The sequence below is a fragment of the Balaenoptera borealis genome (assembly GCF_965194805.1).
Source record: "Balaenoptera borealis genome assembly, chromosome: 2".
In the NCBI taxonomy this organism is placed as follows: domain Eukaryota; kingdom Metazoa; phylum Chordata; class Mammalia; order Artiodactyla; family Balaenopteridae; genus Balaenoptera; species Balaenoptera borealis.
In genome coordinates, this window is record NC_138867.1 from 85,071,292 (window position 1) to 85,098,395 (window position 27,104).

At 35.0% G+C, this 27,104-nt stretch overlaps 1 protein-coding gene across 9 annotated transcripts in view; it reads left to right on the forward strand.

Annotated features, from left to right (window-relative positions):
- The window catches only part of PAM (peptidylglycine alpha-amidating monooxygenase), a 279,419-nt gene that overhangs the window by 206,022 nt on the left and 46,293 nt on the right, over positions 1-27,104 (forward strand). For all 9 annotated transcript variants that reach the window (XM_082375927.1, XM_082375933.1, XM_082375926.1 and 6 more), the window contains 7 exons: positions 7,809-7,857; positions 9,214-9,281; positions 10,365-10,445; positions 10,718-10,794; positions 11,161-11,264; positions 17,232-17,416; positions 18,823-18,888. In XM_082375927.1, coding sequence (XP_082232053.1) covers positions 7,809-7,857; positions 9,214-9,281; positions 10,365-10,445; positions 10,718-10,794; positions 11,161-11,264; positions 17,232-17,416; positions 18,823-18,888 — 630 coding nt within the window. The remainder of the gene's footprint in view (positions 1-7,808; positions 7,858-9,213; positions 9,282-10,364; positions 10,446-10,717; positions 10,795-11,160; positions 11,265-17,231; positions 17,417-18,822; positions 18,889-27,104) is intronic.

Consider the following 27,104-nt stretch of genomic DNA (forward strand, 5'->3'; position numbering starts at 1 on the left):
TTTATTTAGCACCGAGGCTTGTCTGCTAAGCCAGCTTTCAGCAGCCCCCAGGAAAACCTCTGTGCAGTTTGTGTCATGTATTAACAGTGCACCTATTTCAGTTATATTTGCTAAGCAGATACACGTTTGCCGTGACAGCTTAAGGTGTTAGTGCTTTTTGAGTGGAGACTATTTTATATCAATGTATCTGTGACTGGAGAGTCCAGATACGAAAATATGTTCTCAGTGATTTCTCTAGGAGAAATTTGGTGACTGAGAATTTGTTTTGAGGAAACTCTAACAAAACACTTTAATATATGCATTTTCTGGTTAATTTGGAGAATCATCTTTTTACTGAGTACTGTTAAGTGACTGTAGGACCTGCATTTATAATCCAGTGGTACCAAAAAAACAATAAAGGAGCTGTGTCTTATTACCTTCATTAAAACCAGGGTTTCATTCAGTGTGCCTGTACCCAGAATGAACGCGAGACCCTTATCTGCTATTCCCTCTGCGGTTTCCTATTTGCCTCTTGTGCTTGTGTCCATCTCTCTGCTGCTGCAGGGTTTCAAATGTACAGAAATAACCTTTCTTATACAACAACACAGTCCAACTATATAGAAATAACATTTTTTAAAAACAACATGGCCCAACTGACAAAACTGACAGCAATCTGCTCCAGTGCCAAGAAAACTGGCTGTGTTCGATCTATTAAGAGGCCTCACTCTACACTCTCCTATGGGATTTTCCAAGTAATTTTTACTCTATGAAATTTTTCCTGACTATAGAAATGAATCCCCAAGTAATCTCCTATTCTTCGTCACCTTGGGAGCCATGATTTAATCTCAGCACAGTCCCATCAATTGATCTGTCCCATCAATTTAATGTTGTTAATTCAGAACAAAGAACCATAAGGTAAAGATCAAACCAGCTTGACAGTCAAATAGTTATTACAAAATCTGTGTACATATATTATTGAAAAAATATTGGTGTGTATTATATCCTTGATTCATTCTTGTCTGTTAATTCAAGATAGGCAGAAAGTCAGGAAGATGGTCTTTAAATTATGTCAGAACACTCTGAGAGGGTGGAAAGGTATGATACAGTTTACTGTTTGCTCACAAATTTCCTAAAATACATTTTTATTATTAAAGATGTTACTTCTTTGTTTTTCATAAGACTTGGCAATGGTTCCAGGCATGCTTTTTCAGTACTTCCATAAGGAAAGGATCCATCATCTAAAACTGTGGGTGGGATAGTAGATAATGGGTGTGCTTTATCCTTTATCTTTATCTTCTGAGGAGAGTGCATTGAATTAAAATCCACTCTACAACTGTCTTTCTGAAGGACTTTTCCAGTTAGTGGGATGTAGTGTATAACAACACATTGGTTCCCTCAGGATCGATGATTAACCTATTTTTTTTAATTGAAGCAGGAAACAACCAGGACAAGATGAGCTCATGAAGTGTATCTCTTGAGGGAAAGATTAGGAGACATCAACAGACTTCTAAGGACCTAAGATGTAATAGGTTATTATCATGCATTATTCCACATACTTACTTTACTACTTAGCTATGAATCCAGGCAGGAACTAAAAGCTATTATTAGAAAAGCAAGCTAAATAGTATGGAATGGATAACCTCATATCCCATGCGTTCACCTCCCATTAAGAGAAATATACTTCCTACTTAAGTGGATATCCTTAAGTACCACTGGTTACTTATCAATTCTTGCTTAATTCCTTTATTTTAACTTCAGGACATTTCATAGATGAAATGCTTTGGAAGTCTCTAAGAAATAGAACTCTTTTTTTTACGTAAATAATGTTTACTAAATACTAACATTCGAGAATTAGTTTTGATACCCAGGTGTGTCACCAGTTAGCTGAATTGCTTTGGACAACACTCAGTCTCGGTAGCCTCTTTTCCCTTGTCTATAAAGTGCAAGATTTGAACTCCTTCATCTCCAGGGTCCCTTCCAATTCTGAAATTCTATGAGTCTATATATTTGATAAAATACCTTGCTGTGGTTATACATCTCTGCCTAAGCAGAGGAGAGCAATTTCTCGAAAAAGGGAAACTGAGACCCTTGTGGAGCGAGCGGTCATCCAGTTTTCATCTTACTCAAGATTAGATTTGGGTTGAGTGCTATTTGCAAGTTTCATCCAGTGTCTGTAAATACTTGTTTCTTTCATCATCAGACTACTCTTCAGAAGTCTTACCACTCAACCAACAGTACTGCAGTACCCTCCTATAGCATGATACGCTTCTAAGGCATCATTAGACTTGATTTTCCATTTCTTTTTAAAAATGATTCTCTTAATGTTTTCACTGTTAATATCTTTACCATTACAAAAGCTTCTAGTACATACATATGACATTATAATGGACGGTAATGACATAAAATGAAATATACCTCCCAGTGTCATCTGATACCTATCTGGTGAATGAAGTTTCATCGTCATATCTTGAAATCAATCAGACTAAAAGTATTTCTTACTGAAAGAGAACAGCAATCATGAAAGATCCCTTTAACAGTGATATCTTGGGTTCAATCCTCTATAAACACAGAACATTAATAGCTAAAAGTCAAGTATTCACCAGTATACCTTGGAGAGAGAGTGCACCTATAGCCCAGTCCAGTGAAAGAACAATCTGTTTTTGAAGAAGACTAAAATAAAATAAAGATACCTGGAAAGAAGAGCTGTCAGGATTTTTGCATAATGATAGCTGTACAGGATAAATGAATAAACACAGATTAAAAGAACAATTTCAATATCAATATAAAAATTGCCTCACTCTTTTTTTCTACAAACACAGAATCCTGTTGAACTAACTTCTTCTGGCCCAGAACTCAGAAAGAAGCAGGTTGTCTTGAGTCTGGTCAAGGGGAGCTTTATTGCCAAAAGTCATGGAAGGCCTTTGAAACAATGTATTATCAACTTCTTTGAGATACTACTGTCCCTAATCCAAGAATTTCATTTTAGCCAGACCGTCATGTTTATGTCTTACTACAATTTCACTATATCACTGATGATGCTGTTCTGTATCTCCCTAGGTCATACCTTTCTGAATCAGCATTTCTATTTACATTTTGAAAATATCTATTTTGTGCAATATCTTTAACATACCATTTCAATTCTAATTCCTTTTTTAACTGTCTCCTTACTCATTTAATATTCCCATGTTTTTCCCCTTTTTTCTATTCCTGTTGTTAAGTTGGAAAAATTTGATGTGCTTTAGTTTCTTCAGTTAAAGAAATTCCTGACCTATAGCTATGAAAATATATTTCTTAAAAGTAAAATATTCATGTGCTGAAATTTTTTTGAATCTACCAATAAAAAGAAGAAGAAGAAGAACTAATATTTATTGGATTTGTTCTATGCTCCAAATAGAGTGCTACATTCGTTACATATTATAGATTGTCTCATTTATAGACTGGAGTTTCTTAGTGGTATCAATATTGATCACGAGTACTAATCTACCAAGTATTAAATAGATAACTTTCTAGATCCTGCTCGTTTTGAACAAAGGAACTCATTGAGCACCTAGTTGAAACTGGTCATGATCTTGTAAGGCACTATGGTCAAATTGTGTGATGAAAATGCAAAAATTAATTCCAAACTTTCCACCCAACATATCTTACATATTGTATGTTGGAGATGTACAGTATTTATGCTAAAATATAAATCAGGGAATAGTCCTCATTTCCTGTTCTACCTTTCATTAGGACAAATTCAATCCCGTGATTTAAGGCCATTTTAGTTATTTCATTCATTGCTGTCCGATCTTTATTTAAGCTGTGGGATTCCATTTCTCTGGTCTTCGGCTCTGCATTAATTTTCCCATCTATTTCCTCTCCTCTCTTCTGTTTACTTTTATTCTAGTCACAGAATTAGTCTTTTTGACTAGCTTTTTCAGCCAGCATATGATTTTGATACTCTGAGTTCATTTTCTGTATGTTTCTTAACTATCTCAGTTCTGATTTCGTTTTTCATCTTATGTGGTAAAATATTAGCAGAAGCACTGATGTGTTTCTTTATGATAATAAACCTTTAAAGTCTCATCCATTTTAAGAGACAGATTTCATTTATAGCCTAGTGAATTGAAATGAATTAATTCTTATGAGGCTTCATATCTTGTGGCTGAAGCACTGTGTTACAATAGAAGGGCAAGCAAGTCAGAGCACACTGGGAAATCATCAGTAAAATATGCAAAACTAGCTGAAGTTTCTGAGTTCGCCAGAAGTAAGATCAGTGTGGAGGTTATGGAAATAATAATGCATCACTGTGGTAAAGATCATGTTGGAGTTAAAAGGTCATAATCTTCACACCAAACACTTGGCTGAATATGCTTCTCTCCAAAGCTGCCACTTGCTATAGGAATAGCTGTGGTCTGAGAGCCCTCCAGACTTCCAGACAGCCTTGTTTAAGGGAGTTCAAGTTGCTCCTGCTGGGACTTCTCTCTGTGTATATATGCAAACACGTGGGCTCTTTAGGTCAAACTGTAGAAAGTCGAACTAGAAGAAATCACAATGATTTACAATAATAAAATTTGATTTTGAAATAATGACTCTATGAAATAACAATTGACTGAAATGATGTCTAAAATGTATATGAATATGCTTTATAAGTATTTTCTTTACTTTGTGATAACTCCTAGAATTTTGCTCAACAAAAGTACCGTCGTTAAAATGTTTATCCGTTACTAAGTAACAGAATTTCCTCAGGTCACACAGTTAGTATTGTAATTCTATTACCCCATGGATAAATAATGATGATTATCTAAAGTATAAAGCATAATATCTACACACTCATACACACAGGCACACATACACACAGCAGTTTTTAGAATGCCTCCTTTTTTGCTGACTCAGTGGATCAGATTGACAAGATAAATTTGATGTAAACAAATTCTTTCATCTCTAAGAAACTCTATTTAGGGTGGCTCTTAAGTGTATTTCTTCACTAATTTTCCTTCTGTATATTTTGATTTCTGGAGTTTTTTGTAAAACAGGTAAGATTTTCACTTTGGATCTTTGTATATTCACCAGCCTTCTACCCATATAAGATTTACATTCTCTAAGACAAAACTTAGAGTCTCTAAAATTTAGTTTTCCCCAAAGTCATTATGTTATAATACATTAAGTCAGAAGTTCAGTATATTTTTCTCCGGAAGGTGTTGAACATCTCATATTACTACTTGAGTTTTTAGCTGATTTGTTATTATTGTGTGATATCCTTGACTTTCTTACAGAATATGGCATGTAGTTGATAAACATGTGGGATCAAAAGAAAACCTGGTACTTTGTCTTTGCACTGGAGTGGTGAGACTGTGGCTCACTTTTTAATCTCTACAGGGAAGCAAATAGACAATAATTATATAGAAATTATTTAATTGGCTATTTGCTATTATTTAATATATACAGGAGAAATGTTTTCTGAAAACAACCAAGCTAATTAGGTGAGTCTCTGGAGTTTAGAATTCGTTTGGTGTGAATGAATGGTATACTTTCCACTATTCTCATTTTATTTTATTTTATTTATTTTTGGCTACATTGGGTCTTCGTTGCTGCGCACGGGCTTTCTCTAGTTGTGGGAAGTGGGGGCTACTCTTCGTTGTGGTGCGCGGGCTTCTCCTTGCGGTGGCTTCTCTTGTTGCGGAGCACGGGCTCTATGTGTGTAGGCTTCAGTAGTTGTGGCGCACGGGCTTCAGTAGTTGTGGCTCGTGGGCTCTAGAGCACAGGCTCAATAGTTGTGGTGCACAGGCTTAGTTGCTCCATGGCATGTGGGATCTTCCCGGACCAGGGCTCGAACCCGAGTTCCCTGCATTGGCAGGCGGATTCTTATCCACTGCGCCACCAGGGAAGTCCTATCCACTATTCTCTTTTGATCAGTGGAGATATTTAGGTAATTCTGGGTAAATTCTATGGCTAATCATTTTGCAAGTAGTACAGACTAGGCATATTTACTAAATCTCAATCAGTACATTTAGGAAAACTTGTTCTCAAAAATAAAAAAAAATTTAAATAAATTTTAAAAATACTCAATTATCCTTCCTATATTTAAAAGCATAGGCAAAAATTAAGATAAACCTGTAATTTATTCTTTTTGCTATTATTTTCTCCTCATCTATTTAAAACTCAATTGAAATTTTAAAAAAAAGAACAGTGAAATTATTATGAAAATTAAATCTCACTGAAATTGATTTAGGAGATTGGCTAAAGTCCCTTTGTAAAATGACAAAAATAAATCCAACTGATTAAATATAAAATGTTTATCATTGAATTTATTTCTGTACTGTTTTTAAGATCAAGCTTAATACTATACAGAGACATTTCCTTTGTGTTTTATTACCAAAGTATTAAACATGATTTGTTATATTTTCTTTCTAAACTTTATCTATGGTAAATAAAAATGCATATCTTGTTAGTTAAGTTACCTGTTATTATGTATTTTTATGTGAAGCTACCTTTGCTTTTCTCATGAGAATTACAGATGAAAGGAAAAAATTTTCTTAAAAGAATTATTGCATGTGCTGTTATTTATTAGTATACTTCACTTTTTAAAAAATTAATTAATTTATTTATTTTTGGCTGTGCTGGGTCTTCGTTGCTGCACGCAGGCTTTCTCTAGTTGCGGCAAGCGGGGCTACTCTTCGTTGTGGTGCGTGGGCTTCTCATTGCGGTGGTTTCTCTTGTTGCGGAGCACGGGCTCTAGGCGAGCGGGCTTCAGTAGTTGTGGCTCATGGGCTCTAGAGCGCAGGCTCAGTAGTTGTGGCTCACGCGCTTAGTTGCTCCGCGGCATGTGGGATCTTCCCGGACCAGGGCTCGAACCCGTGTCCTCTGCATTGGCAGGCAGATTCTCAACCACTGCGCCACCAAGGAAGTCCAGTATACTTCACTTCTTAATTACTCATATAAATCTATCAATCTTGCACACACATACACAATAGTTACATTAAAATCAACTCTTAAAGTTGAGATATAGAGTTTTATAATTACTAGAATAAAATGTGAAATAGTAAGAATTTAACATATACAGAAATGGAAGGAATGAGTAAGTCTGAGTTACTATTCATGGTCTCTGTGGTTAGAGATCAGCAACTTCAAAAGAGATCAGAATTTGGATGAGTAATTTAAATTTTTACTTTCTTTCTATTTGGGGAAGATGAAGAAAGAAGAGAGGATTTGTAAGAGGTCTCTGAAGTGTCCTTGGCAAAGATGCAGATACTTAGCGGCTCTCAACTGAAGTTAGGGTGTAAAAAGAATGAACATCAGGTTCCTGTTTAGAAGGTGGGAATGAACGAGGCTTAGAAACCAAATAAGGGGATCCTTATACATAAATTTGAGACATTACAGACTCTAAAAAATGGTTATATCTTGAAAGCCCAAATTATGGACTACTTCAGTTTTTGAAAAGTAGAAAAGCTAGTTGTTTGGAGCCCCATGGAACAAACCATTCAGTTCACAAACTTTTCTGGATGTTTCAACAATACAGATAATGCATAGAGAGAAGCCACAGCTTTCTTCTGTGAGCTTATGACTAGTATTTAGTGTATGTGCAGGAAAGCAGATAACTAGTCAGTTTGATGAGTCAAGAAAAAAAACTACAGACTGCTTGAAATGATAGTTTTGTTGCTCTGGGATACATTGGAAATAAATGGATTTCATGAATATGAAAGTACGCTGTAAACTATAAAACACCATACAAATGAAATATGTAGGGTTTTTTATGTAGTATTGGGTTGTGATTAGTTAACGTTTTTAGTTTGAAATCCATTTTTCACATTTTTATATTTAAGATGTGTATTTTGTGTGTGTGTTTTCAGATAATCACAAGGACTGCTCTGGTGTTTCCTTACACCTTACGCGCCTGCAGTAAGTACTACCGTTGTCCTAGCTGAGTGACAACCTTAAGATCTTCAAGAGCTTAAAAGTGGGAAATCCACTGTGCTAGTTATCTATTGCTGTATAACAAATTATTCTAAACGTAGTGGCTTAAAACAACGAATGTTTATTGTCTCATTTTCCTGTGGCTCAGGAATTTGGGCGCAGCTTAGCTAGGTGCTGGGGCTGGCAGTCTCGCACAAAGGCTGCCGTCAGTCTTGGCCAGGGTTTCAGCCATCTGGAGACTTGACCGAGGAGGATTCGCTTCCAAGATCACTCATGTGGCTATTGACGGGATTCAGTTCCTTGCTGGCTGTGGGCTGGAGGACTCCCTCCTTTCCTCCCCGTGTGGGCTCTAAACAGGGCAGCTCACAGCATGGCAGCTGGTGTCCATCACAGATAGCAAGGGAGAAAGCAAGAGGGTGAGCAGGATGGAAGCCAGAGAGTCATTTTGTATCCTCATCTCAGAAGTTCCTGAATATAATATATAAGCCTGATAGGTGAAGAAAATAGTTAACAACAAATCTTCATACTCTGAATCCAACGGAGAAAAAAAAAAGAAGTCATTTTTGCTATATTCTGTTTGTTAGAAATAACAAAGTATTGGGTCTGGTTACTGGGTCCAGCCCACATCAAGGGAAGAAGATTGGACAAGGGCACGAATGTCAGAGCTGTAGGTCTTTGGGAGCTGTATAGGTCAGGGTTCTCCAGAAAAACTGAACTAACAGAATGTATGAGAGAGAGAGAGAATGAAAGAGAAAGAGAAATTGAGATTTACTTTAAGGAATTGACCCACACAATTGTCGGATCTGGCAAGTCTGAAATCTTCAAGGTAGGCTGGCAGGTGGAAAATCCTGGCAGGAATCAATGTTGCAATCTTGGGTCCAAAGACAGTCTGGAGGCAGAATTCCTTCCTCTTCCCGGGACCTCAGTCTTTTCCCTTAAGAGACCCACCCGCATTGTGGGCCATAATCTGCTTTACCCAAAGTCAGTGTTTTAAATATTAACTACTTCTTAAAAAATACCTTCACAGCAACATCTGAATTAGTGCTTGACCAAACCACTGGGCACTGCAGCCTAGCCAACTTGACATATACAATTAACCATCACAGGAGCCACTTAGACACTGCCTTCCACATTTACCATGCCACAAAAATGTGTATTATTTGCCTAAGAAAATTAAGTTTTCTCCAGAAAGAAATATATATTCTACCTCTTTTACCATATTATTTTAATTTTCACATGAATCATATTTTACAGACCAATGTATTGAAGTATACCTTATTTTTCCAAGGCAATAGTTTTGACTTTGCAAATAGTTGAGATAAATATTACTGTTTTCTGCAGACAGCCTTTAATTGCTGGCATGTACCTTATGATGTCTGTTGACACTGTTATACCAGCAGGAGAGAAAGGTGAGTAATGATCTTTCAGAATTACCGTTACCTCATTACCTAATCTTTAAGAATGGATTTACAGTATATTTTTTGAAACACTTGAAATGACCAATATTTTTGAGTCCCTGAAAAAATAAACCAGTTCTTTATTATCCTTGGAGTTAAAATAGGTTTTTGTATTATTCCAAGCCAGTAGTTTATTATTTTCCAGTTTTTATGCTAAGAATTGAGGCCCATGGGTAAGTAGAGGGTTGTACAAATTAAAGAATAATTCTTGAGTATTTTACAAATCAATCATCCATTCTTCTGATGCCAGAAACAAATTTCATATCATACTGTGGCATAAACTACTGCAGAGAATATCAGATTCAGAATCAAAAGCCAGCAAATTCAGTAGCAACTCAAGTCTTTGAACACAGATTTACTGGGCTTATTTCTCCATTTGTAAAATGGGGATAGTAATAGCTGATTTCTCCTAAACTTACAAAAAGCTATTGGAATAAGTATAATGTTATTCATCAGTATATCTTATCCTTTGGTGAAAGTGTCATATTAAATATTATTTGTTTGTTTTTACTGGGAATCTTTTAAAGTTAATGACAAGTATGATCTCATTACTTTTCATTGGCTTATTTTAAAAGACGTTTATTGAATAGCTACTATGTGTTAGTCTGCAAGGAAGGAAAAGTATATGAAATGTTTCCTTCTCAACAGGAACTGTCAATCTTGTTATCTTAGGTATCTGTAATCAGTTTTTCAAAACTCCTTCTGTTCTAAAAATAAAAACCAATGTTTAAGCTTTTTCAACTGTGTAAATTTCATGATAAAGTTATCAAATTAAGCCTACGTTTTCACTGTTGATTTGGCCTAGTCATTTTGTTTATGAGTGAAATAAAATATGAGGGTAAGGGGTTCTTAACTCATCTTAGTAAAGTAGCTGGCACATAGTAAGTGCTTAATATCTGCTGAATACATGAGTATGTGTTTACTCAAAACCCCCATGCTTAGCTACTTGTGAATACTCTATACATACTTTTAGTCAAGAATAATGTTATTTTCCAGTTGAATAGTGACTTTTTTCTGTGTTTTCATTTCTAACAGTGGTGAATTCTGATATTTCATGCCATTATAAAAAGTATCCAATGCATGTCTTTGCCTACAGAGTTCACACTCACCATTTAGGTAAGAACTTTAAACTACATATTAGATGATATACCGCTGTCCTTGCTGATGCTATAAATGTAAAATGTAAATTATATTTGACCTTAAATCTGTTTCAGTGAAAGAGATTTTGTGCAGTACCTTGAAATTCTGCATGTTTTTTGATCATATTGTTTTCATGAAAATGCCTAGCATTTGGAGTTCTGAAAATATTCATATTTTATTTTGAAATAAGAAAAAAAATGCCTTTATTTTTCTAATACCTTATATAATTATAATTGTGTTCATTACAGGTAAGGTAGTAAGTGGATACAGAGTAAGAAATGGACAGTGGACACTGATTGGACACCAAAGCCCCCAGCTGCCACAGGTGTGTAGAATCTAGTACAATTTTGAGAGAAAAGAATATTAATCAGATAGTAATTTAAAAAACCCTCATAGAACCCTTGTGAGTGTCTCTAGGATCTAAACATCTCTAAATCTACCTTTACTGTATATCTAAGTTGTGTATAACCTCTTTTTTTATAATTTCCAACTTGATGGTTTCCTTATCAGTTCTCTTAATATTTCTAAGCAGCGTGGTGAAGTGTGTGTGTGTGTGTGTGTGTGTGTGTGTGTGTGTGTGTGTGTGTTCATCCTCTCTACCCAGGGTGCCCCAACCCTCACATTATTAAGGCATGTGGTTCTGGGTTTTATTGATAATTTTAACGAATCATTGTATTTGTCTTCTTTGCAGGCTTTCTACCCTGTAGAACACCCAGTAGATGTTAGTTTCGGCGACATACTGGCCGCAAGATGTGTATTCACTGGTGAAGGAAGGACAGAAGCCACACACATTGGGTATGATTTCACAAATTCCACTATTTAAAATGATTTTCATTAGGACAAGGCACGAGTATAGGTGACACTTATCTTTGTGAATGAATGGCAGGCACATTTTTCTCTATTATGAACAATTACAACAAACTATAGCATTTTATGATTTTAGAACTGATTGATTTGGATAAACTCCAGAACATGTGCTTACTTCTTCATGCTTCCTTTCTTCCTGCTTATTCAAGACCTTCAGGATCACACCTCTACATATTATAGTTGCCACAAGAGTGTGTATTACTTCCTGTATATCTTAATAAAGAAAAATGTAATGATTATAATTTTTTTTTCTCAAGTGTCCTTTTGCCCTGTGTTCAGATTTAGGTTATCATATAGGTTTTGCATGCAGTGGTGGCCCTTAATTACTCAGAACCATTGATTTTTTTCTACCTGTTAAAACTTTTATGTATTCATTGTTTTCCAGATAAGAAACCAAATGAGAATAATACTATGCAGTACCTTTTCCATAAGAGAATGTTGAATTTTTAAATAATTTTCAGAATACTGAGCTGCTTTGAAATAAGTATACTTTATAAGACCAAGTAAATTTTTCAAAACACTATGAATTCTTTCAAAAAACGTTTGCCTAAATTAAAAATGAAAGATAAAGTCTCGTATGATTTCTTTCTGTTAGAAAAGAACCAAGGAGCCTCCTTTCCATATTAAACTAGGTTATAAAATATTTACTGATGCCACCTAGAAGATGGAGCTTTAAACCATTTATCTTTTGATCAAAAAGAAGTTACAGAGAGTAGGCATCTGAAAATATGCATTAGATGCACAGAAGATGATTCTTATGATGACAACACTAGCTGTTGGTTGTCAGGGGAAACAGAACATGTACTGATGCAGGTAAAAGAAAAAAAAAGCATTCAAGATGGTGGAATAGGACTTTTTTATGTCAGTCTAAAAGGGTTTTATATTAATAAGCATCAATTTTAAGGCTAAAGATAAAACAAATAGAAAAAAAGTCATCAAGTTATATTAAATAAGAAGTTTTTAACAGCTTTGCTTTTGGATGAATGATAAATTTGGGAAGCAGACTTGAGGAAAGCAATAAAATTATTGAGTTACATAAAATGGTAACAAAAGGACTGACAAAGTAGACATAATAAGATTTGAAAAGTCTAATAATTCACTTGTTAACAATCTTTAAATACATGAAGTGTAGAGCCTCTGGAACTTTACTTAAACGCCATTGGTTATTTTATTAACCTTTGAAATAGACAAACAAAGGCGTAAAAAAATCCCTTTCAACACATTCTTTGTACTAGTTTACAAGTTTAAGTGTGGAATAAGTAGAATATTTTTGCTTAGAGGTTCCTGTACAATTTTGGAGGGCTTGTAACTTTGGCCAGATTCTATCCTTTGAGTATCCTCTGTGAGGCAATATCAGCCATAGAAATTAATGACTTGTTATAGTACCAGGATGAGAGGCCAAAGTGATCTCTAGGGGCCTCTTTCGGTTTCTTGAGTCCAGAATAATTCTAGTCTTCTTTAAAATGTGCATTTTGCTTTAAAATAATACCCTAGAATGACTATACCAATCTACCTTTTTGTAAATCTCATGTGGACTAAAGAAAATGCCACTTTGTAATTATAAATGAAATAGAAAGAAATTACAGGAAATTAACTTATTGGCTGAGTCCATATTCTGAATATTTAATTTATACTAAGGAAGCAGAAAATTTTGAATAAACTTAAATATGAATTAAATCCTCATAATAATGCAAAGCATTCTTATAGCACTTAATATGCTTTTTATTAATAACAATAATGTATCTGTTTTGTAAAGTAAAAGATACCACCTCCACAGGGAACTATAGAATCACAATTGAGAATGTAACCAGTATAAAGAGAAAACTAGTATTTTTATGATGTCTTTTAAATTAAATGATACTCTGTAAATCTCCTCTCTCTCTTCTCTGTTCCCATCTAACCCCCAACCCACATACACAAACATGTACTCCCACTGGCACAGGTTTGAGCCCTGAGCATGAAGCTGACTTAAATACAAATCCCACTTACCCAAAGGTCATATGGGGCCAGCAGATGCCCCCTTCAAGCACTGGAAGAAAAATGGGCTTCAAGTTTTTTACCTTCTTGTTCTGCAGCCACCTGGAAACTAGGTTTTACTGGAAAATTGTACCATCAGTGGCCTACTAGGAAGATTTTCACTTGAGTGATTCTTCTACCCAATCCTAGCTTAACCCTGTATTAAGCTAGAAATTTTAGGACTGGAGAAAACTTAGCTTAAGTAGAGCAATCATAGTTAACTAATAAAAAGCCCTTAAAAAACTAGGGACAGATTTTTCCATACCAGGGATTCATCTCAAAATATAACCATTAAAAAACAGGTGAATTTAAGACAAATTATGTTAATAAATTTACTTAATGGTAACATTTTAAATCCAGATATATTATGTTTCTTTTTAAATAGTAAATATGAGTAATATATCTTAGGCAAAGTTGCGCTAATGTATATATTGACAATATAGTACTAATTAACCTACCAAGAAGCAATATTTTGTACCTGACTGCATTACATATTTTATATTAAACATGATGCTTCTCTAAATTCATTTCAGATGTTTAGTCAAGTTTAAATAACAAACAAAAGAAGAATTTAATTGAGTCAGCCAAATAAGCTAATTAAGTCAGCTAATTTGCCTAAAAGTGTATATGCTAAAATTTTAAATTAATTCTTGAGACTTGGTAGGTAATATTTACCAGTTTGGTCAACTTGTTGGTCATATTTTTCATCTGGGACCAGTTATTTCATATACATATGAGCAGGTCTAATAAATATTCATAGTTACCAAGCACAACAGTTTAATCAGCATTTAAAGTGTATTATATGCAAATAAAGTTATATGATCAATAGCCTCTTAATGTACAAGTTTTAAAGCACCATGAAACCTCTTAAGAAATAATTCAAAGCTTTGTAAAATAACTTCTTTAAAGTTTTCATATTTCTTTCCAGAATTAGTCTTTTACTGTCATTGGTTATTTTCAAGTCTAGCATCTGTTCATATTTCTTTCCAAAATTAGTCTTTTACTGTCATTGGTTATTTTCAAGTCTAGCATCTGTTGAGTGTAAGGGGCAGGGGCTAGGGATGAGGGAATCACCAGAGTGCAGTATCACTGTCTGAAACATCGTCATGGTGTTCCATAATATTTGGGTTTTTATAAATGATACATTTCAGAATATTTGATACTTTCTTAAATGTCTATTACATATCTTTATAATATGAAATGATATATTTTTATAAAAACCCTGATAGATGATAGATAGATAGATAGATAAAAGAAAGATAGATAAACAGATAGACCTCAATATTTTTCAGAAATGCTGTAAATTGAGTTTGTAATATTGACCTGACTCAGCAGTATGATGTATTAGGGGTAACAAGTTATGCTGTAATACATTATAAACATCTGTTAAGATAGATTATTCCTTCTTCCTCATTCAACATATATTTATTGAGCATGTACTATTTTCAAGCTCACCAGACTTTGTCAGATTTAAAGCTAACCTATATAAAAGAAGTAGTTCTCACTTAAGCACCTTATTATGCATGAAGAGGAAAGAAATGCAGCACTGTAATTTGGGGATATAGGTGATGCCAGCCGTCATCATTTAGGGAATCACGTTGGCATTAGGGAGTGTTGAAAGGACCATTCAGCGGAGCCAGCGCAGAAGTCTGGACACAGTGTCCCTCCATACTTTCTCATGTTAACAAGCATTAGATTGACAGAGTTGAGTTGCATATGTTGTTCTCTATGGAGAAGAAGGGTAGAAGTGTCACAGTTCTCCCTTAGGAACATAGAAAGTTTGGTTTAGAAAGATGAATGTGGAATAAAACAGGCAAACGGCGTTGCTGATACTAACAATGATTTGAATCCTACCATGTTTAGGATATGATAGTTTCTGTGTCAGATAGGAGCTCAGAGTTACTTTGACTACAAGTTCAATTATATATGGAAAGGAATAAAGTATGACTCTTCTTTTTCTTCAGCTGTTTAATGAAATTTTCTTTGTGATTGCGAAGATTCTTAAATTATTTAATCAGCTCAATATTGTATCATAGAGTAGTCAGTACCTTAAATGAGCTATATTAGTGAGCTGATTAGGCTGTTTCACAAAATCACATGTGTTTAGAGGTGAACATGGGCATGACATTCCCAAACAGAAAATATAGAAGGATCTATCCATTGGTTAATTGCAAGTTTCATTTATTACCATACAAATTTATTCAGTTTTTTTCCTTTCATTAATTTGGGAATATTTCATTTTGCTTTCCCTCTCTGCACAAAGATTCAAGGTTTTCTAAGCCAGGGCCACATCTTAAATTACTTTTCCCTCATTTCACTCTCTTGATCTATACCTTTTTCCTCATTTTGAATGAGGGGAGAGTGGATAATATGGTGGGAGGCTCTGGCTTATTACTTTGGCACCAGCCATTCCTGTTATAGCACATAATTTTCTGACCAACTCCAAAGCTGCTAAAATGTAATTCTTAGCAATGGCATTTTGACACATGAAGATATGTGTAGTGAACAGGTGTTTGCTTGGGATTGCACTTCACTCTTTGCTTTTATTTCATGGGAAAGGCAATTACACTGGCAGGTATCAGATTAGAGAGTGAGAAGACAAATTATTTTCAAAAGCATAAACGGAGCTTCCCATAACAGGGGCTCATTCCTGTGGTCTCTCAGGGGCTCTACATTTTCAGAGCTTAGAGGAACCACATCCCTGTTTAGAAAAGATTTTTCTTTTTTTTCTTTCCCTTGCTGATGTCATTACTGTTGCTATGGAGAGGAAATCAGTGCCGCATGACATTGCTGGAAAAATCAACACTGATGTATTTTTGTACGGCAAATAATCCATTTCAGAGCTTGTTTTTTTATTAGTAGAGGCTTGCTAAAAATTGTCAGAACTAACACCAAAAAGGAAATGTTCCTTTACCCAAACCACGCTGGTATATAAAAGGTGGTTTATGTGAAGGTGTACCTAAATATTTCCTTCCTAATGATAGTGAAGAGAATGAAATACATAGTAACCCTTGTGAATTGAGGAAGAAGAAAACATGTGCTATAAACTATTAGGCATGGTTTATATTATTCGGAACTTTTTCTTGGAAATGACCACCCAACTGTTTTAAAATCTATTTTTAACGTTGAGTTATTCAGTTGTACGGCACTACCCCATTCAGGTCTGAGCCCTTAGAAGACATTAGGCCTGGTTTCATTTTGTATCATTCCTCAGGCATTCTTTTCTTCCCTGCTATAGAAGTCAAGGTGCCAAGTCAGATACCATAGATAACGTTTATGATGTCTTAGTATCAACACATGATTCTTGATTAATCTCACCCTGAGGAACAGGCAGTTACCAAAACCAAGATCCCTGACTCTCAGGGTTAAATGGAAAAAGCCACTTTTATATAAACTTGTAATTAATATATGATGTTTCTGTTGAACTGTTCTGAATTTTATTGTTATTAAGTAAATATGATTTTCCGTGAGAAAAATACTTTACTCAGTCTATGAGTTTTAACAAATAGACGAAGGACTAAAGGATTTAGAAGAGGAAAGAAAGCATCTCATTGCAACTGAAATGCCATTACCGTCAGTAGTATTTGGTGATATCCATGGAGTGACTGCAAAAGAATACTCCATTATTAAGTGGAAATATGCCTTTGACAGTGTGCTTTTGATGTTGAAAACTGTGATGGGTTTTAATGAAAGCTATAAAATAAATGTACAGTAGTTCCCCCTTTGAATCCATTGTTGGAAGATTTACCAGTTGCATTTTTCTTGCATTAAGAATGTGTTTTATGTGAATGACTGATTTGTCATGTCTATGGGTTTTTTTGTTTGTTTGGTTGGGGTTTTTTTTGGTTTTTTTTTTTTTGTTTTTTGTTTTGCCTGCAGTGGCACATCTAGTGATGAAATGTGCAACTTATACATTATGTATTACATGGAAGCCAAGCATGCAGTTTCTTTCATGACCTGTACACAGAATATCGCTCCGGATTTGTTCAGAACCGTACCACCAGAGGCCAACATTCCAATTCCTGTGAAGTCTGATATGGTTATGATGCATGGACATCACAAAGGTAAAATTGGTGTTTAATTTAAATCAACGTATGATTTTGTATTTTATATTTTCTTATGTGTCTCACTTGACTATATGATTAATGTTTAAAATCATCCTCCTTCTGTCAAACAATCGCATGTGTACACATAATCTGATTCCCTCTTTATCCTCTATCTCCCCTCCTGACATTCCCCCATCGAAACAGTTAAAGTGAAAACTCTCAACTAGTGATGAAACAGATTCATTTGAGACCAATTCCATAAATGTAGACCTTTCTTCATTTAATTTGTGTTTCTAGTTTCCTCATTTCATTCTTCCCATAACCAGTAATGAATTATTCAGTTTATGAATTTATACACCATGTTCTAAAGAGTGCTACAGTTTGCCAATGAAAATGGTTATCATCTCCGACCATGCCCTAAATGATCTGTTGAATGAGTCTTCAAGCAAAGAACAGTTCTTGATTTATGAGGCATTACTAGCCTTAGTCTTTTTAGTCTCATTCTCTAAATTGTTCTTTAATTTACTGTTCATCTGCAAAATGGTCATATTGATTGTCACTTCTTTAGTTTAAAATTGCAAAACCCACATACTTTTTTATTGGAGGAGGTATGCTGAGACTTTACTGAGTATTACAAGTTCAGTCTTAATGCCAGAACTTCTTACTTCTAAAGACGCAGACGTTGAGAATGGACTTGAGGACATGGGGAGGGGGAAGGGGAAGCTGGGACGAAGTGAGAGAGTGGCATGGACATATATACACTACCAAATGTAAAATAGATAGCTAGTGGGAAGCAACTACATAGCACAGGGAGATCAGCTCGGTGCTTTGTGACCACCTAGAGGGGTGGGATAGGGAGGGTGGGAGGGAGGCGCAAGAGGGAGGGGATATAGGGATATATGTATATGTATAGCTGATTCACTTTGCTATACGGCAGAAGCTAACACAACATTGTAAAGCAATTATACTCCAATAAAGATGTTTAAAAAAAAAAAAACTTCTTATTTCTTTCTATAGGAAATTTTATAAAAGAAATTAACATAGCAATCAGGTCATTTATAAAAATAATAATATATTTATAAAATGTACCTTAAAATGTTCTGAAAATATCCTAAAAATATTACTAGATTCAACTTTTTAAAAAATACAAGCAGTTTTATTAATGCATCTTTAAAATTCTGTATCATTTATATATTACTGAAAGGGTAGTTGATCCAGTTATTAAGTCAGAGTCTGGTACTTGGTAGTTATGCTAGAGTTTTTTGTGAATTAGAGCATTTCTACCATATCAATTCTTAATACTATTGTTTTTATGAAATACAAGACCCTGAAAATATTTTTGTTGATAACATATTTCCAATAAACTATTTAAAGTATGTAATATATACTGCAAATTTATACTCAGCTCTTTTGATCCTTTACAGAAACAGTGAATAAAGATAAGACTTCTTTACTACAGCAGCCAAAACGAGAAGAAGTATTAGAACAGGGTATGTATGCTTACTTCTGTAACTAGGCCTATAAAAGTATTCATTATCCAAATAGGCAACCAAAGTTTAAGGTTATTGAGGTATTTTAGGTCTTTCTTTATCAGCCTACATACTGCTGATTTTATATAATACATAATTCATGAGAAAATGGTCAACTGTTGCACTTTGGCTTTGAAAATAAAATGCATTAATGTAATTTAGTCCCATTAGATTTTTCTGTCTTTGTTTTACCTTATTTAATGTTGTAACTTTTATATATAGTGCGAGTAAGTGCAGATATAATCATTAGAAACAATCAGTGAGCTGCTTTTGAAACCTTATGACCTTTAACATTTAAATTCTTATATGTTTTGTATGGTGTGTTCATAACTATATTTGAGGTTCAAGAAAAAAAGAAATTAAGAATTAAACATATCTTGCCTCTCTTTTAAGTCATTCTTCTCTGCCTTCATTTAAGATAGGCGGGATTATCATTTTAGGCATTTGTAGTTTTGTGTTAAGTTGCCATCTGATGAGTTAGGAAAGCTTCATTCTTCCTCTGTTCTATTTATTTAAAGTGGTAATATTTGATGTTGTAGGTCATATACTGTATGTGCTGGCACTGAAAATTTATTCTCCTGAATCTTGCTTTCTTGCCAGTTAAATTGGAAGACAGTACTTTGTGTTAGGTGTTGAAGTATGTTATCAAGTCGTTTTTGGCCTAGATGTAATATATTTAAAAACATTAGTTTAATGTTAATGCAAACATGCTTCTACTGACAACATAAGGTGTATAGGAAATAGATAGGATTTTTCTATTAACAACTTAAAGAAATTTGTGACTCTTTGGGTATTGTAAACCACTATAGGAGTTATTCAAAATGTGTTCTGTTAAGCCTAGGTCAAAGATATTACTCTTGCACTAATAGTATTTGCAAAATTAAAAACTCAGACTTTTTAAAGGAAAAAAATGCATTCTGAAAGGAGAGTAAGGTAAACTGTAATATAAAAGTTTTGAAATTATGTAGAGTATGTTCCATAACATCTCATTCTAACAAAGTGGCTTAAAAATAAACTTAGCTCGAAGTTGTTTCTATTTTTGTATTAAATCAAGAAAAGGGAGATGATTTTATAGTGAATAATTTATGCTAAGTGGTTCCTACTAAGCTATTGAGTAAGACTTAAAATAGCTAAATTTATCAATCCTGTGTATATATTTTGTAAGGAAGTCAATAATTGTAGCCTAAATATAGTAGTTTTAAGTGTTTGCTATAACTGTCCAGAAATTTAATCAGACTTAAAATGAATTATTTTGACATTGCACACACTGTTTGAACTGTATGTCTTTGAAATTGGAGTCATCTTAGAACACATTTCCAAATACCAACATATGTGGTACAGTGTGGAATGAGATCACCATTTAGTAGGTGCAGGTTGTAAAATGTTTCTATGGAAACTGAGGCTGGACTTTTTTCCTTTTGAAGTTATTTGAGTTGATCAAGAAAGACATTGAAACCCCTGAAAGATTAGAAACCCGGAGGTTTTATTAGCAGAGGAACCCTTAAATATTAGATTTAATCTGTTCTTTTCAAACCATAGGATTTTAGGAGGTGTCATGTATGCCTAAAAACCAAATCCTTTAATACACTTTCATATATTGCCATTCATTTACCCTTTTATGTTTGATAGCATATACATATAGTATTAAGAAGCTTAAATATACCCTTATATGTTTATTGATATATTGGGCTATATACCCAGTACAGTCTAAATGGTTTCAGAGAAGAATTCTATGGATACATAAATTATTTTCCTGTAGTCACCATTTTATTCTACTTATGAATAAAAATGCTGTAAAGTGATTTAACTTGGGAAGAAAAAACCAGTAGTCTGACTCAATTTTCATACTGCAGAAAATAGGCTGTGGCATTCATATGTTGAAATTTGTAGGTCCATCAGAATGTCACCTCTTAGATTATGTGAAGACAAATACCTCACCAAAAGCTATTTCAATGACCACTGTAGCCTCTCTATTATTCTATTAGTCTTTGGGGATCACCAGCCTGGAATTTAAAGAGAAATATAGAAATATTCCAAATGCATATTTGTACACATAGTTTATTTGATTTGCTAGTTAGATCAATCTATCTCCTTGCAATACACAGGGCAAATCTACTCATTACTGAGAGAGTATCCCATTCTTCTGAGAGATGTTTGTTTGCACAAAATGTCTATTTGTATTCATTACCTGGGGTGTTAAATTGACCAAGTAGATGATAGGAGGGCTCTAATTATTCAAATAAATTACACCATGTAGGCTGATTTTTAAAGAAATCCCTCAGACTTAACCCTTTGCCTTATTTTGGTGTTCTGGCAAAAACAAGTTATGTTCAAGTACTCCTCCTGGTTGTATTGATTCTTTCAATATTTTAAATCTCCGATACATAAAAGCCCTGAATTATTTCAGTTGTGCTAGCCATCAACTAACAGACAGCATCTATGTTGGTCACACAGGATATAAAACTCCCATTGAAAATAGAACAGTTGAGGGGCAGGAAAGAAAAGAGCCAAAACATAAGAGGACATGTACCCAAAGGCAAGCTCTGTACCCATCAGTGACTAAATAATAGAGAAAGTTCTACCTGGATAATACAAACAATATATATATATTTTTTGCTTCCTGTCTTAATACATTGGCAAAGCAGACAGGAAGATAAAGGTCATGATATGTCATAAATGCTGTGTTGGAAAGAAGGGATGACCTTTACTGAAGTAGTAAAAAAAAAAAAGAGAGAGAGAGAGAGAAAGACTCATATGCCATAGGCTGAAAAAAAGAAATGTAGCAGTGCCACAAAAGGACAGGAAGTAGTAGGTACCTCCAACATGGAGAGAAAAAAAAAAACCCGAAGCAAACTAATAATCTATTTAACACAGGTTTATCTAATACTCTATTTCTGCAGGAGAAATATAAGTGTTTTATTTCCTTTGAAATTCTTATCACTAAAATTGCTAGCTATTAATTTTCACCAGAATATTAACCTTGACCAGAAGTTAACTAGTTTGAAAGAGACATCTGAGTTGTGTGAATCCATGTAGAATTGCCCATCCTGTGCTTACTCACAAGCACACTAACCTGCTGCAGCATCCTTGTCTGCCTTTGCTGCCTCTTGAACAAAATTTGGCCGAAGGCAAATGTATCTCAAAAAGTATAATTATGGAGACACCAGAGGAACCTCATTATATGGACATCTTTACCTATCAGGTTGTCCTGGATCATGCAACAGTGGAAAGCTTTTTTTTTTAAATAAATTTATTTATTTTATTTATTTATTTTTGGCTGCACTGGGTCTTTGTTGCTGCGTGCGGGCTTTCTCTAGTTGCGGCGAAGGGGGGCTACTCTTCGTTGCGGTGTGCGGGCTTCTCATTGCGGTGGCTTCTCTTGTTGCAGAGCATGGACTCTAGGTGCATGGGCTTCAGTAGTTGTGGCTCGCGGGCTCAGTAGTTGTGGCTTGTGGGTTCTAGAGCGCAGGCTCTGTAGTTGTGGCTTGCAGGCTCTAGAGTGCAGGCTCAGTAGTTGTGGCGCACGGGCTTAGTTGCTCCACGACATGTGGGATCTTCCCGGACCAGGGCTCGAACCCATGTCCTCTGCATTGGCAGGCGGATTCTTAACCACTGTGCCACCAGGGAAGCCCAACAATGGAAAACATTTTAATGAGGCTTTAATTAAATCTGCAGAGATTTTTTAAAAATAATGCTTATTAGAATTTTTTAATCATATTCATTATAGAATATATGGAAGTTATAGAAAAGTATGAAGAAGTAAACAAAAATCATCCATAATCCCCAGAAATATGGGTGTATATGTACACCCTGTGTGAAATATATATTTTACATATATATGTACATTATTTTTAAAATATTTAGATCATAATGGATGCACATTTTTGTATCTTCTTTTTAAAATACCATATCTTGAATATTTCCTCCAACTATAAAAAATTGGCATGCAGGATTTTTAATGACTGTATAATATGTGTATATTCCTGCCCATAGTGCTTTGAAAATAGCCTATTTGTCTACAGGTGAGCTTAGGTGAATGAGTTGATTATGCCTGCTTCTATGCAGAAAAACACTAATGGCTATTCAAAACAAACAGAAATGTCACCAAGCTTTGAAAACGTTGTTAAGTGAAGAATTCTCTGTGTATGTAATAAGTACAATAAGCTAAACAATAAAACCCAACTAGACAGTGATTCTGGGTGGAGGAAATGAATCCTAGGAGACTATACAGAATGAGAAAGATGTTGAGATTTTTCACACACAAATGTATCCTTTACTTATATGTTCTGGTTGGCACTTTTAGGAAACTAAGGCATGTTTTTTTTCCTCTTTATTTCTTATGCATTATGACTTTTTATATATGTTCACTATACTAAAGGTACAAGCTGAACGTTCTATCAACATTGTTTAGGCAAGGAATGTGGGCTGAAACTAAAAGGCATGCCGGCTTCAAGCACGAATCTATACAACTACATTTAGGAGTTCTGAATTTGGGTGTTTCTCTTCTTTAAAATTCAAAGTATAGATCTACTGTTGAAACTTATATGTCAGTTGTATTGGGAAGATTTTTTGTCTTAAAAAAACTCAAGGCAGGGACTTCCCTGGTCGCCAGTGGTTGAGAATCTGCCTGCCAGAGCAGGGGACATGGGTTTGAGCCCTGGTCCTGGGGGATCCCACATGCTGCGGAGCAACTAAGCCTGTGCGCCACAACTACTGAGCCTGCGCTCTAGAGCCTGCGAGCCACAACTGCTGAAGCCCACACGCCTGGAGCCGGTGCTCCACAATGGGAGAGGCCACCGCAGTGAGAGGCCCGCGCACCACGGCGAAGGGTAGCCCCCGCTTGCCACAGCTAGAAAGGGCCTGCGTGCAGCAACGAGGACCCAATGCAGCCCAAAGTAAATTAATTAATTAATTAATTAAAAAAAAAAAAAACTCAAGGCAGAATTGAAAGTCAAATCTGCAATACCAGTATGTCCTTGTTATTGTATGTTATTCTCTGGACAGCATTTCTTTTGCTGCAGATAGGAGCTTTAGCATGTTTTATTCAGTTTGCTCCAAACTCTTCTCATTGTAGTCTTCATGCCCTCATATAATCAATCTTTATACTCAAAGGTCAGCGTGAGCTACTATATTCCCAAAGCAGGAGGAATATGACAAAAATACAATTTGTGGAGGGAAAACACTCCATGGCCCCAGATAGTTAAAGGTCTTCAGACACCTTCTGTGAAACAGAATAATTTCACAATGGTTTTATGCTAATAAAAATGAATTACCATTGGCATGTTTTACCAAATAAGCAGAATCAAGGGAACAAGGTTGCAACTTAACATGACAGTAGTCTACTGTAAAAGCTTATTAAAGTAACAGTTGACAAACCATTTATGAGAAGAACAAAACACAGGCTGGGCTTAGTAGTTAAAATTTATATTCCTTTGTTGTTCGAAATAGGACACTCCCTTCATCCCCTAATAAAGTCCAAATGATTTTAGTAGCATCTTCTTAGCTTATTCCAAGCATTCTCAATACCACTTTGCTGTTTTAAAGAAGATACAAGTCTTGTTTATATTTCCGTTCAGTTTGTTATGATTTATGAGCAGCTCACAAGTCTTTATTTATTGAACTCATCTATCAAACACAACTCTAAATACCCCGCCAAGGCTCTGGGAAGCTGAGTGGATGCTCTTTTGAATTCGTTTCCTAATAACAGAATAGGCAGATATGAATGATCATTTATCGCATGGTTGGCCTTTCTGATATAGATCAGCGTGTATGGCAGTTGCAAAAGTCATCATCTCCTAACTTCTCCTTTTTCACATTTGTCTCATTTTCTTAAAAAAAGAAAAGAGTTAAAAGGCCCATTTCTGATTGTTTCCCTATCAGATGAGTCCTATAGGAGGAAAAAGTAATAAAGTATGATCCTTGAGCTGGTCATCATGATCATGTGTTTTATTTCTCTAAGGCTAGTAGGATAAATGTTGTGGGTTAGTAATAAGTAAACAGTCAGTAAGCCAGATCAACTTTAACCAGAAGGCAAAGTGTCAGCTATGACTGACTCATAAACTAAAATATGAAAATCTAAAAAGAAATGCTTTTATCTTTTCATTCCTTGTATCCCTCTTATTAATCAGTTGTTGTTGCATTATTGTGATCTCATTAGCTTGGTTACTTGGCATATTTTGTCAGTGGTTAAACTGCTAATGAATATCCTATTTACTCTCCATGTACCATAGAAATCATAGAGCAATAAGCAGTAACAAAAGCTGTTTGTTTTAGGTAATGAAGTACTAGTGATTTGTGTGGGAAATGGCAGTTTATATTCTGAAAGATTACCAAGAGGCTCTTGATCACTTTAAAAATAAAAATGCCTGCCACAATTAAGATTTTATGCTGTCTTAAAGTAGGGATACTTATTTTTTAATCCAATAGTCTTAAAGCATTTTATTAAAAGAAAAAAGCATGGGGCACTTTTTTCAAGGTATGTTTCCATCTTGTTTAGTTTGATCTTACCATATTCCTGAAAGTAAACCAGAGAAACTTCCGTGCTCGTGGGAGGGAATAGTGAGTGATCCCAACTAAATAGAAAAATGTCCATTGAGCCATGAAATAGTTAACACAAGCACACAGCTAACAAACTTGGAGTTTAGTTGGTAGTGTTTTAGACTCTCTTGTGTTAGGCTGTGTTCCTTTTCCTGACACATTAGCTGCTACTTCACTAGTGTTTCCCAAATACCAAACCCACTCAGCCAAATAACTTAAAGACCTAGAGCATTTCGGCATTTCTTAAGATAAGAATCAAAGTTTGAAGTGAGGAAAAGAAAGAAATGGAACTCACTGCAGCCTAAAATCATCAAGGAAAAATTTTTATCTTTACTAATGCAGAAGCCATTTATAACACAGTATTCATTCCAGAATCATTTATTGAGTATCTGCTATGATGGGAACAGTACTAATCACTGGAAATATGACAATATATAAGAAATGAGAGGGGGTTATTTTTATATAAAATCACATTTATACCTTGCCATTTGTCCCTTCTCAGATAACTTCAATGTACGAAAAAAGTTTTTTTAGATCATCTTAGAGAATTTTATCATACATGTAAGGTATATTGCCAGTGGTAAGTGAAAACTATTAAAGAGAATAGAAAATAGAAAACTTTTCTACTTTTTCAAGCCAAAAAGAAACCAGTCATTATTCTTTAGGCCAGCTTTGTGCAAATTACTATTGTATATGTATGTATTGACTAATTTATTAGAGTCTTATAAGTTATAATAAAAAGAAGACAAGCCAGGATAGGACAAAAAAAAGAAACTTGTTCAGTTAAACCATAAACCTGGCACCTGAGCTCAGTAGACTGTTACTTTAAAAAGAAAAAAAAAATTTAATATAGTAAGATTGACAGGTCTGAGGTGAATTCACAGGAAAGAGATATGGCCAGTACAGAAAAGGTAAGGGAACCTGGATCCAGTATAGTGATACTTAGAAGGTGGATCCCTCCGTCAGGCTGTCTCCTTCAAATCCAAGTTCAACATGCTACCGGCTGTGCACCTTAGTACTGTGCCATTAGATTCCTCATCTAAAATGAGGACAGTAAGTATTTCACAGAGGTTAAATGTGTTCTCTCGTATAAAGCACTCAGTAAAGTGACTTGGTCATGCTGAGCTCTCAAAAAGTATTAGCTGCTATTACTATTATTGTCATTTGTAGTTTATAAAGTACTTCTTTATATGTTATCTCTGTCGAGAATAAGTAGGGTAATTATACCTCCCAGTTTTTCCAGGATTGTACCAGTTTATGCCTAGTATAAATATTAACAACACCCATTTCTTTTCTCAAATGTGTCCCAGTTTGGTAATTAAATTATATGGTCTGCTTAGCAGCAGGACCCAGAATAGAATTAGAGAATACTACCCCAAAACACATAGGTTAACTGAGCTGAGGAAAAGGGGTCATAACTGGGAAGTATCTAGGGGATGCAGGTTACCGTCAATCACAAGTCAGTTGCACAAAGGTCGAGCAGCTTTAATACCATTCCAGACAGACTTTTCCATCGAAGGCAGGGGTGAGGGTCTGTTCTGAAGAAGAAGGGGTAGTCCTTCAGCATGACAATTATGGGGTGATAAGAATCCCAGGTGAGTACTGGTGGGAGGGAGGGAAAAGGTGATGTTGACAAATCG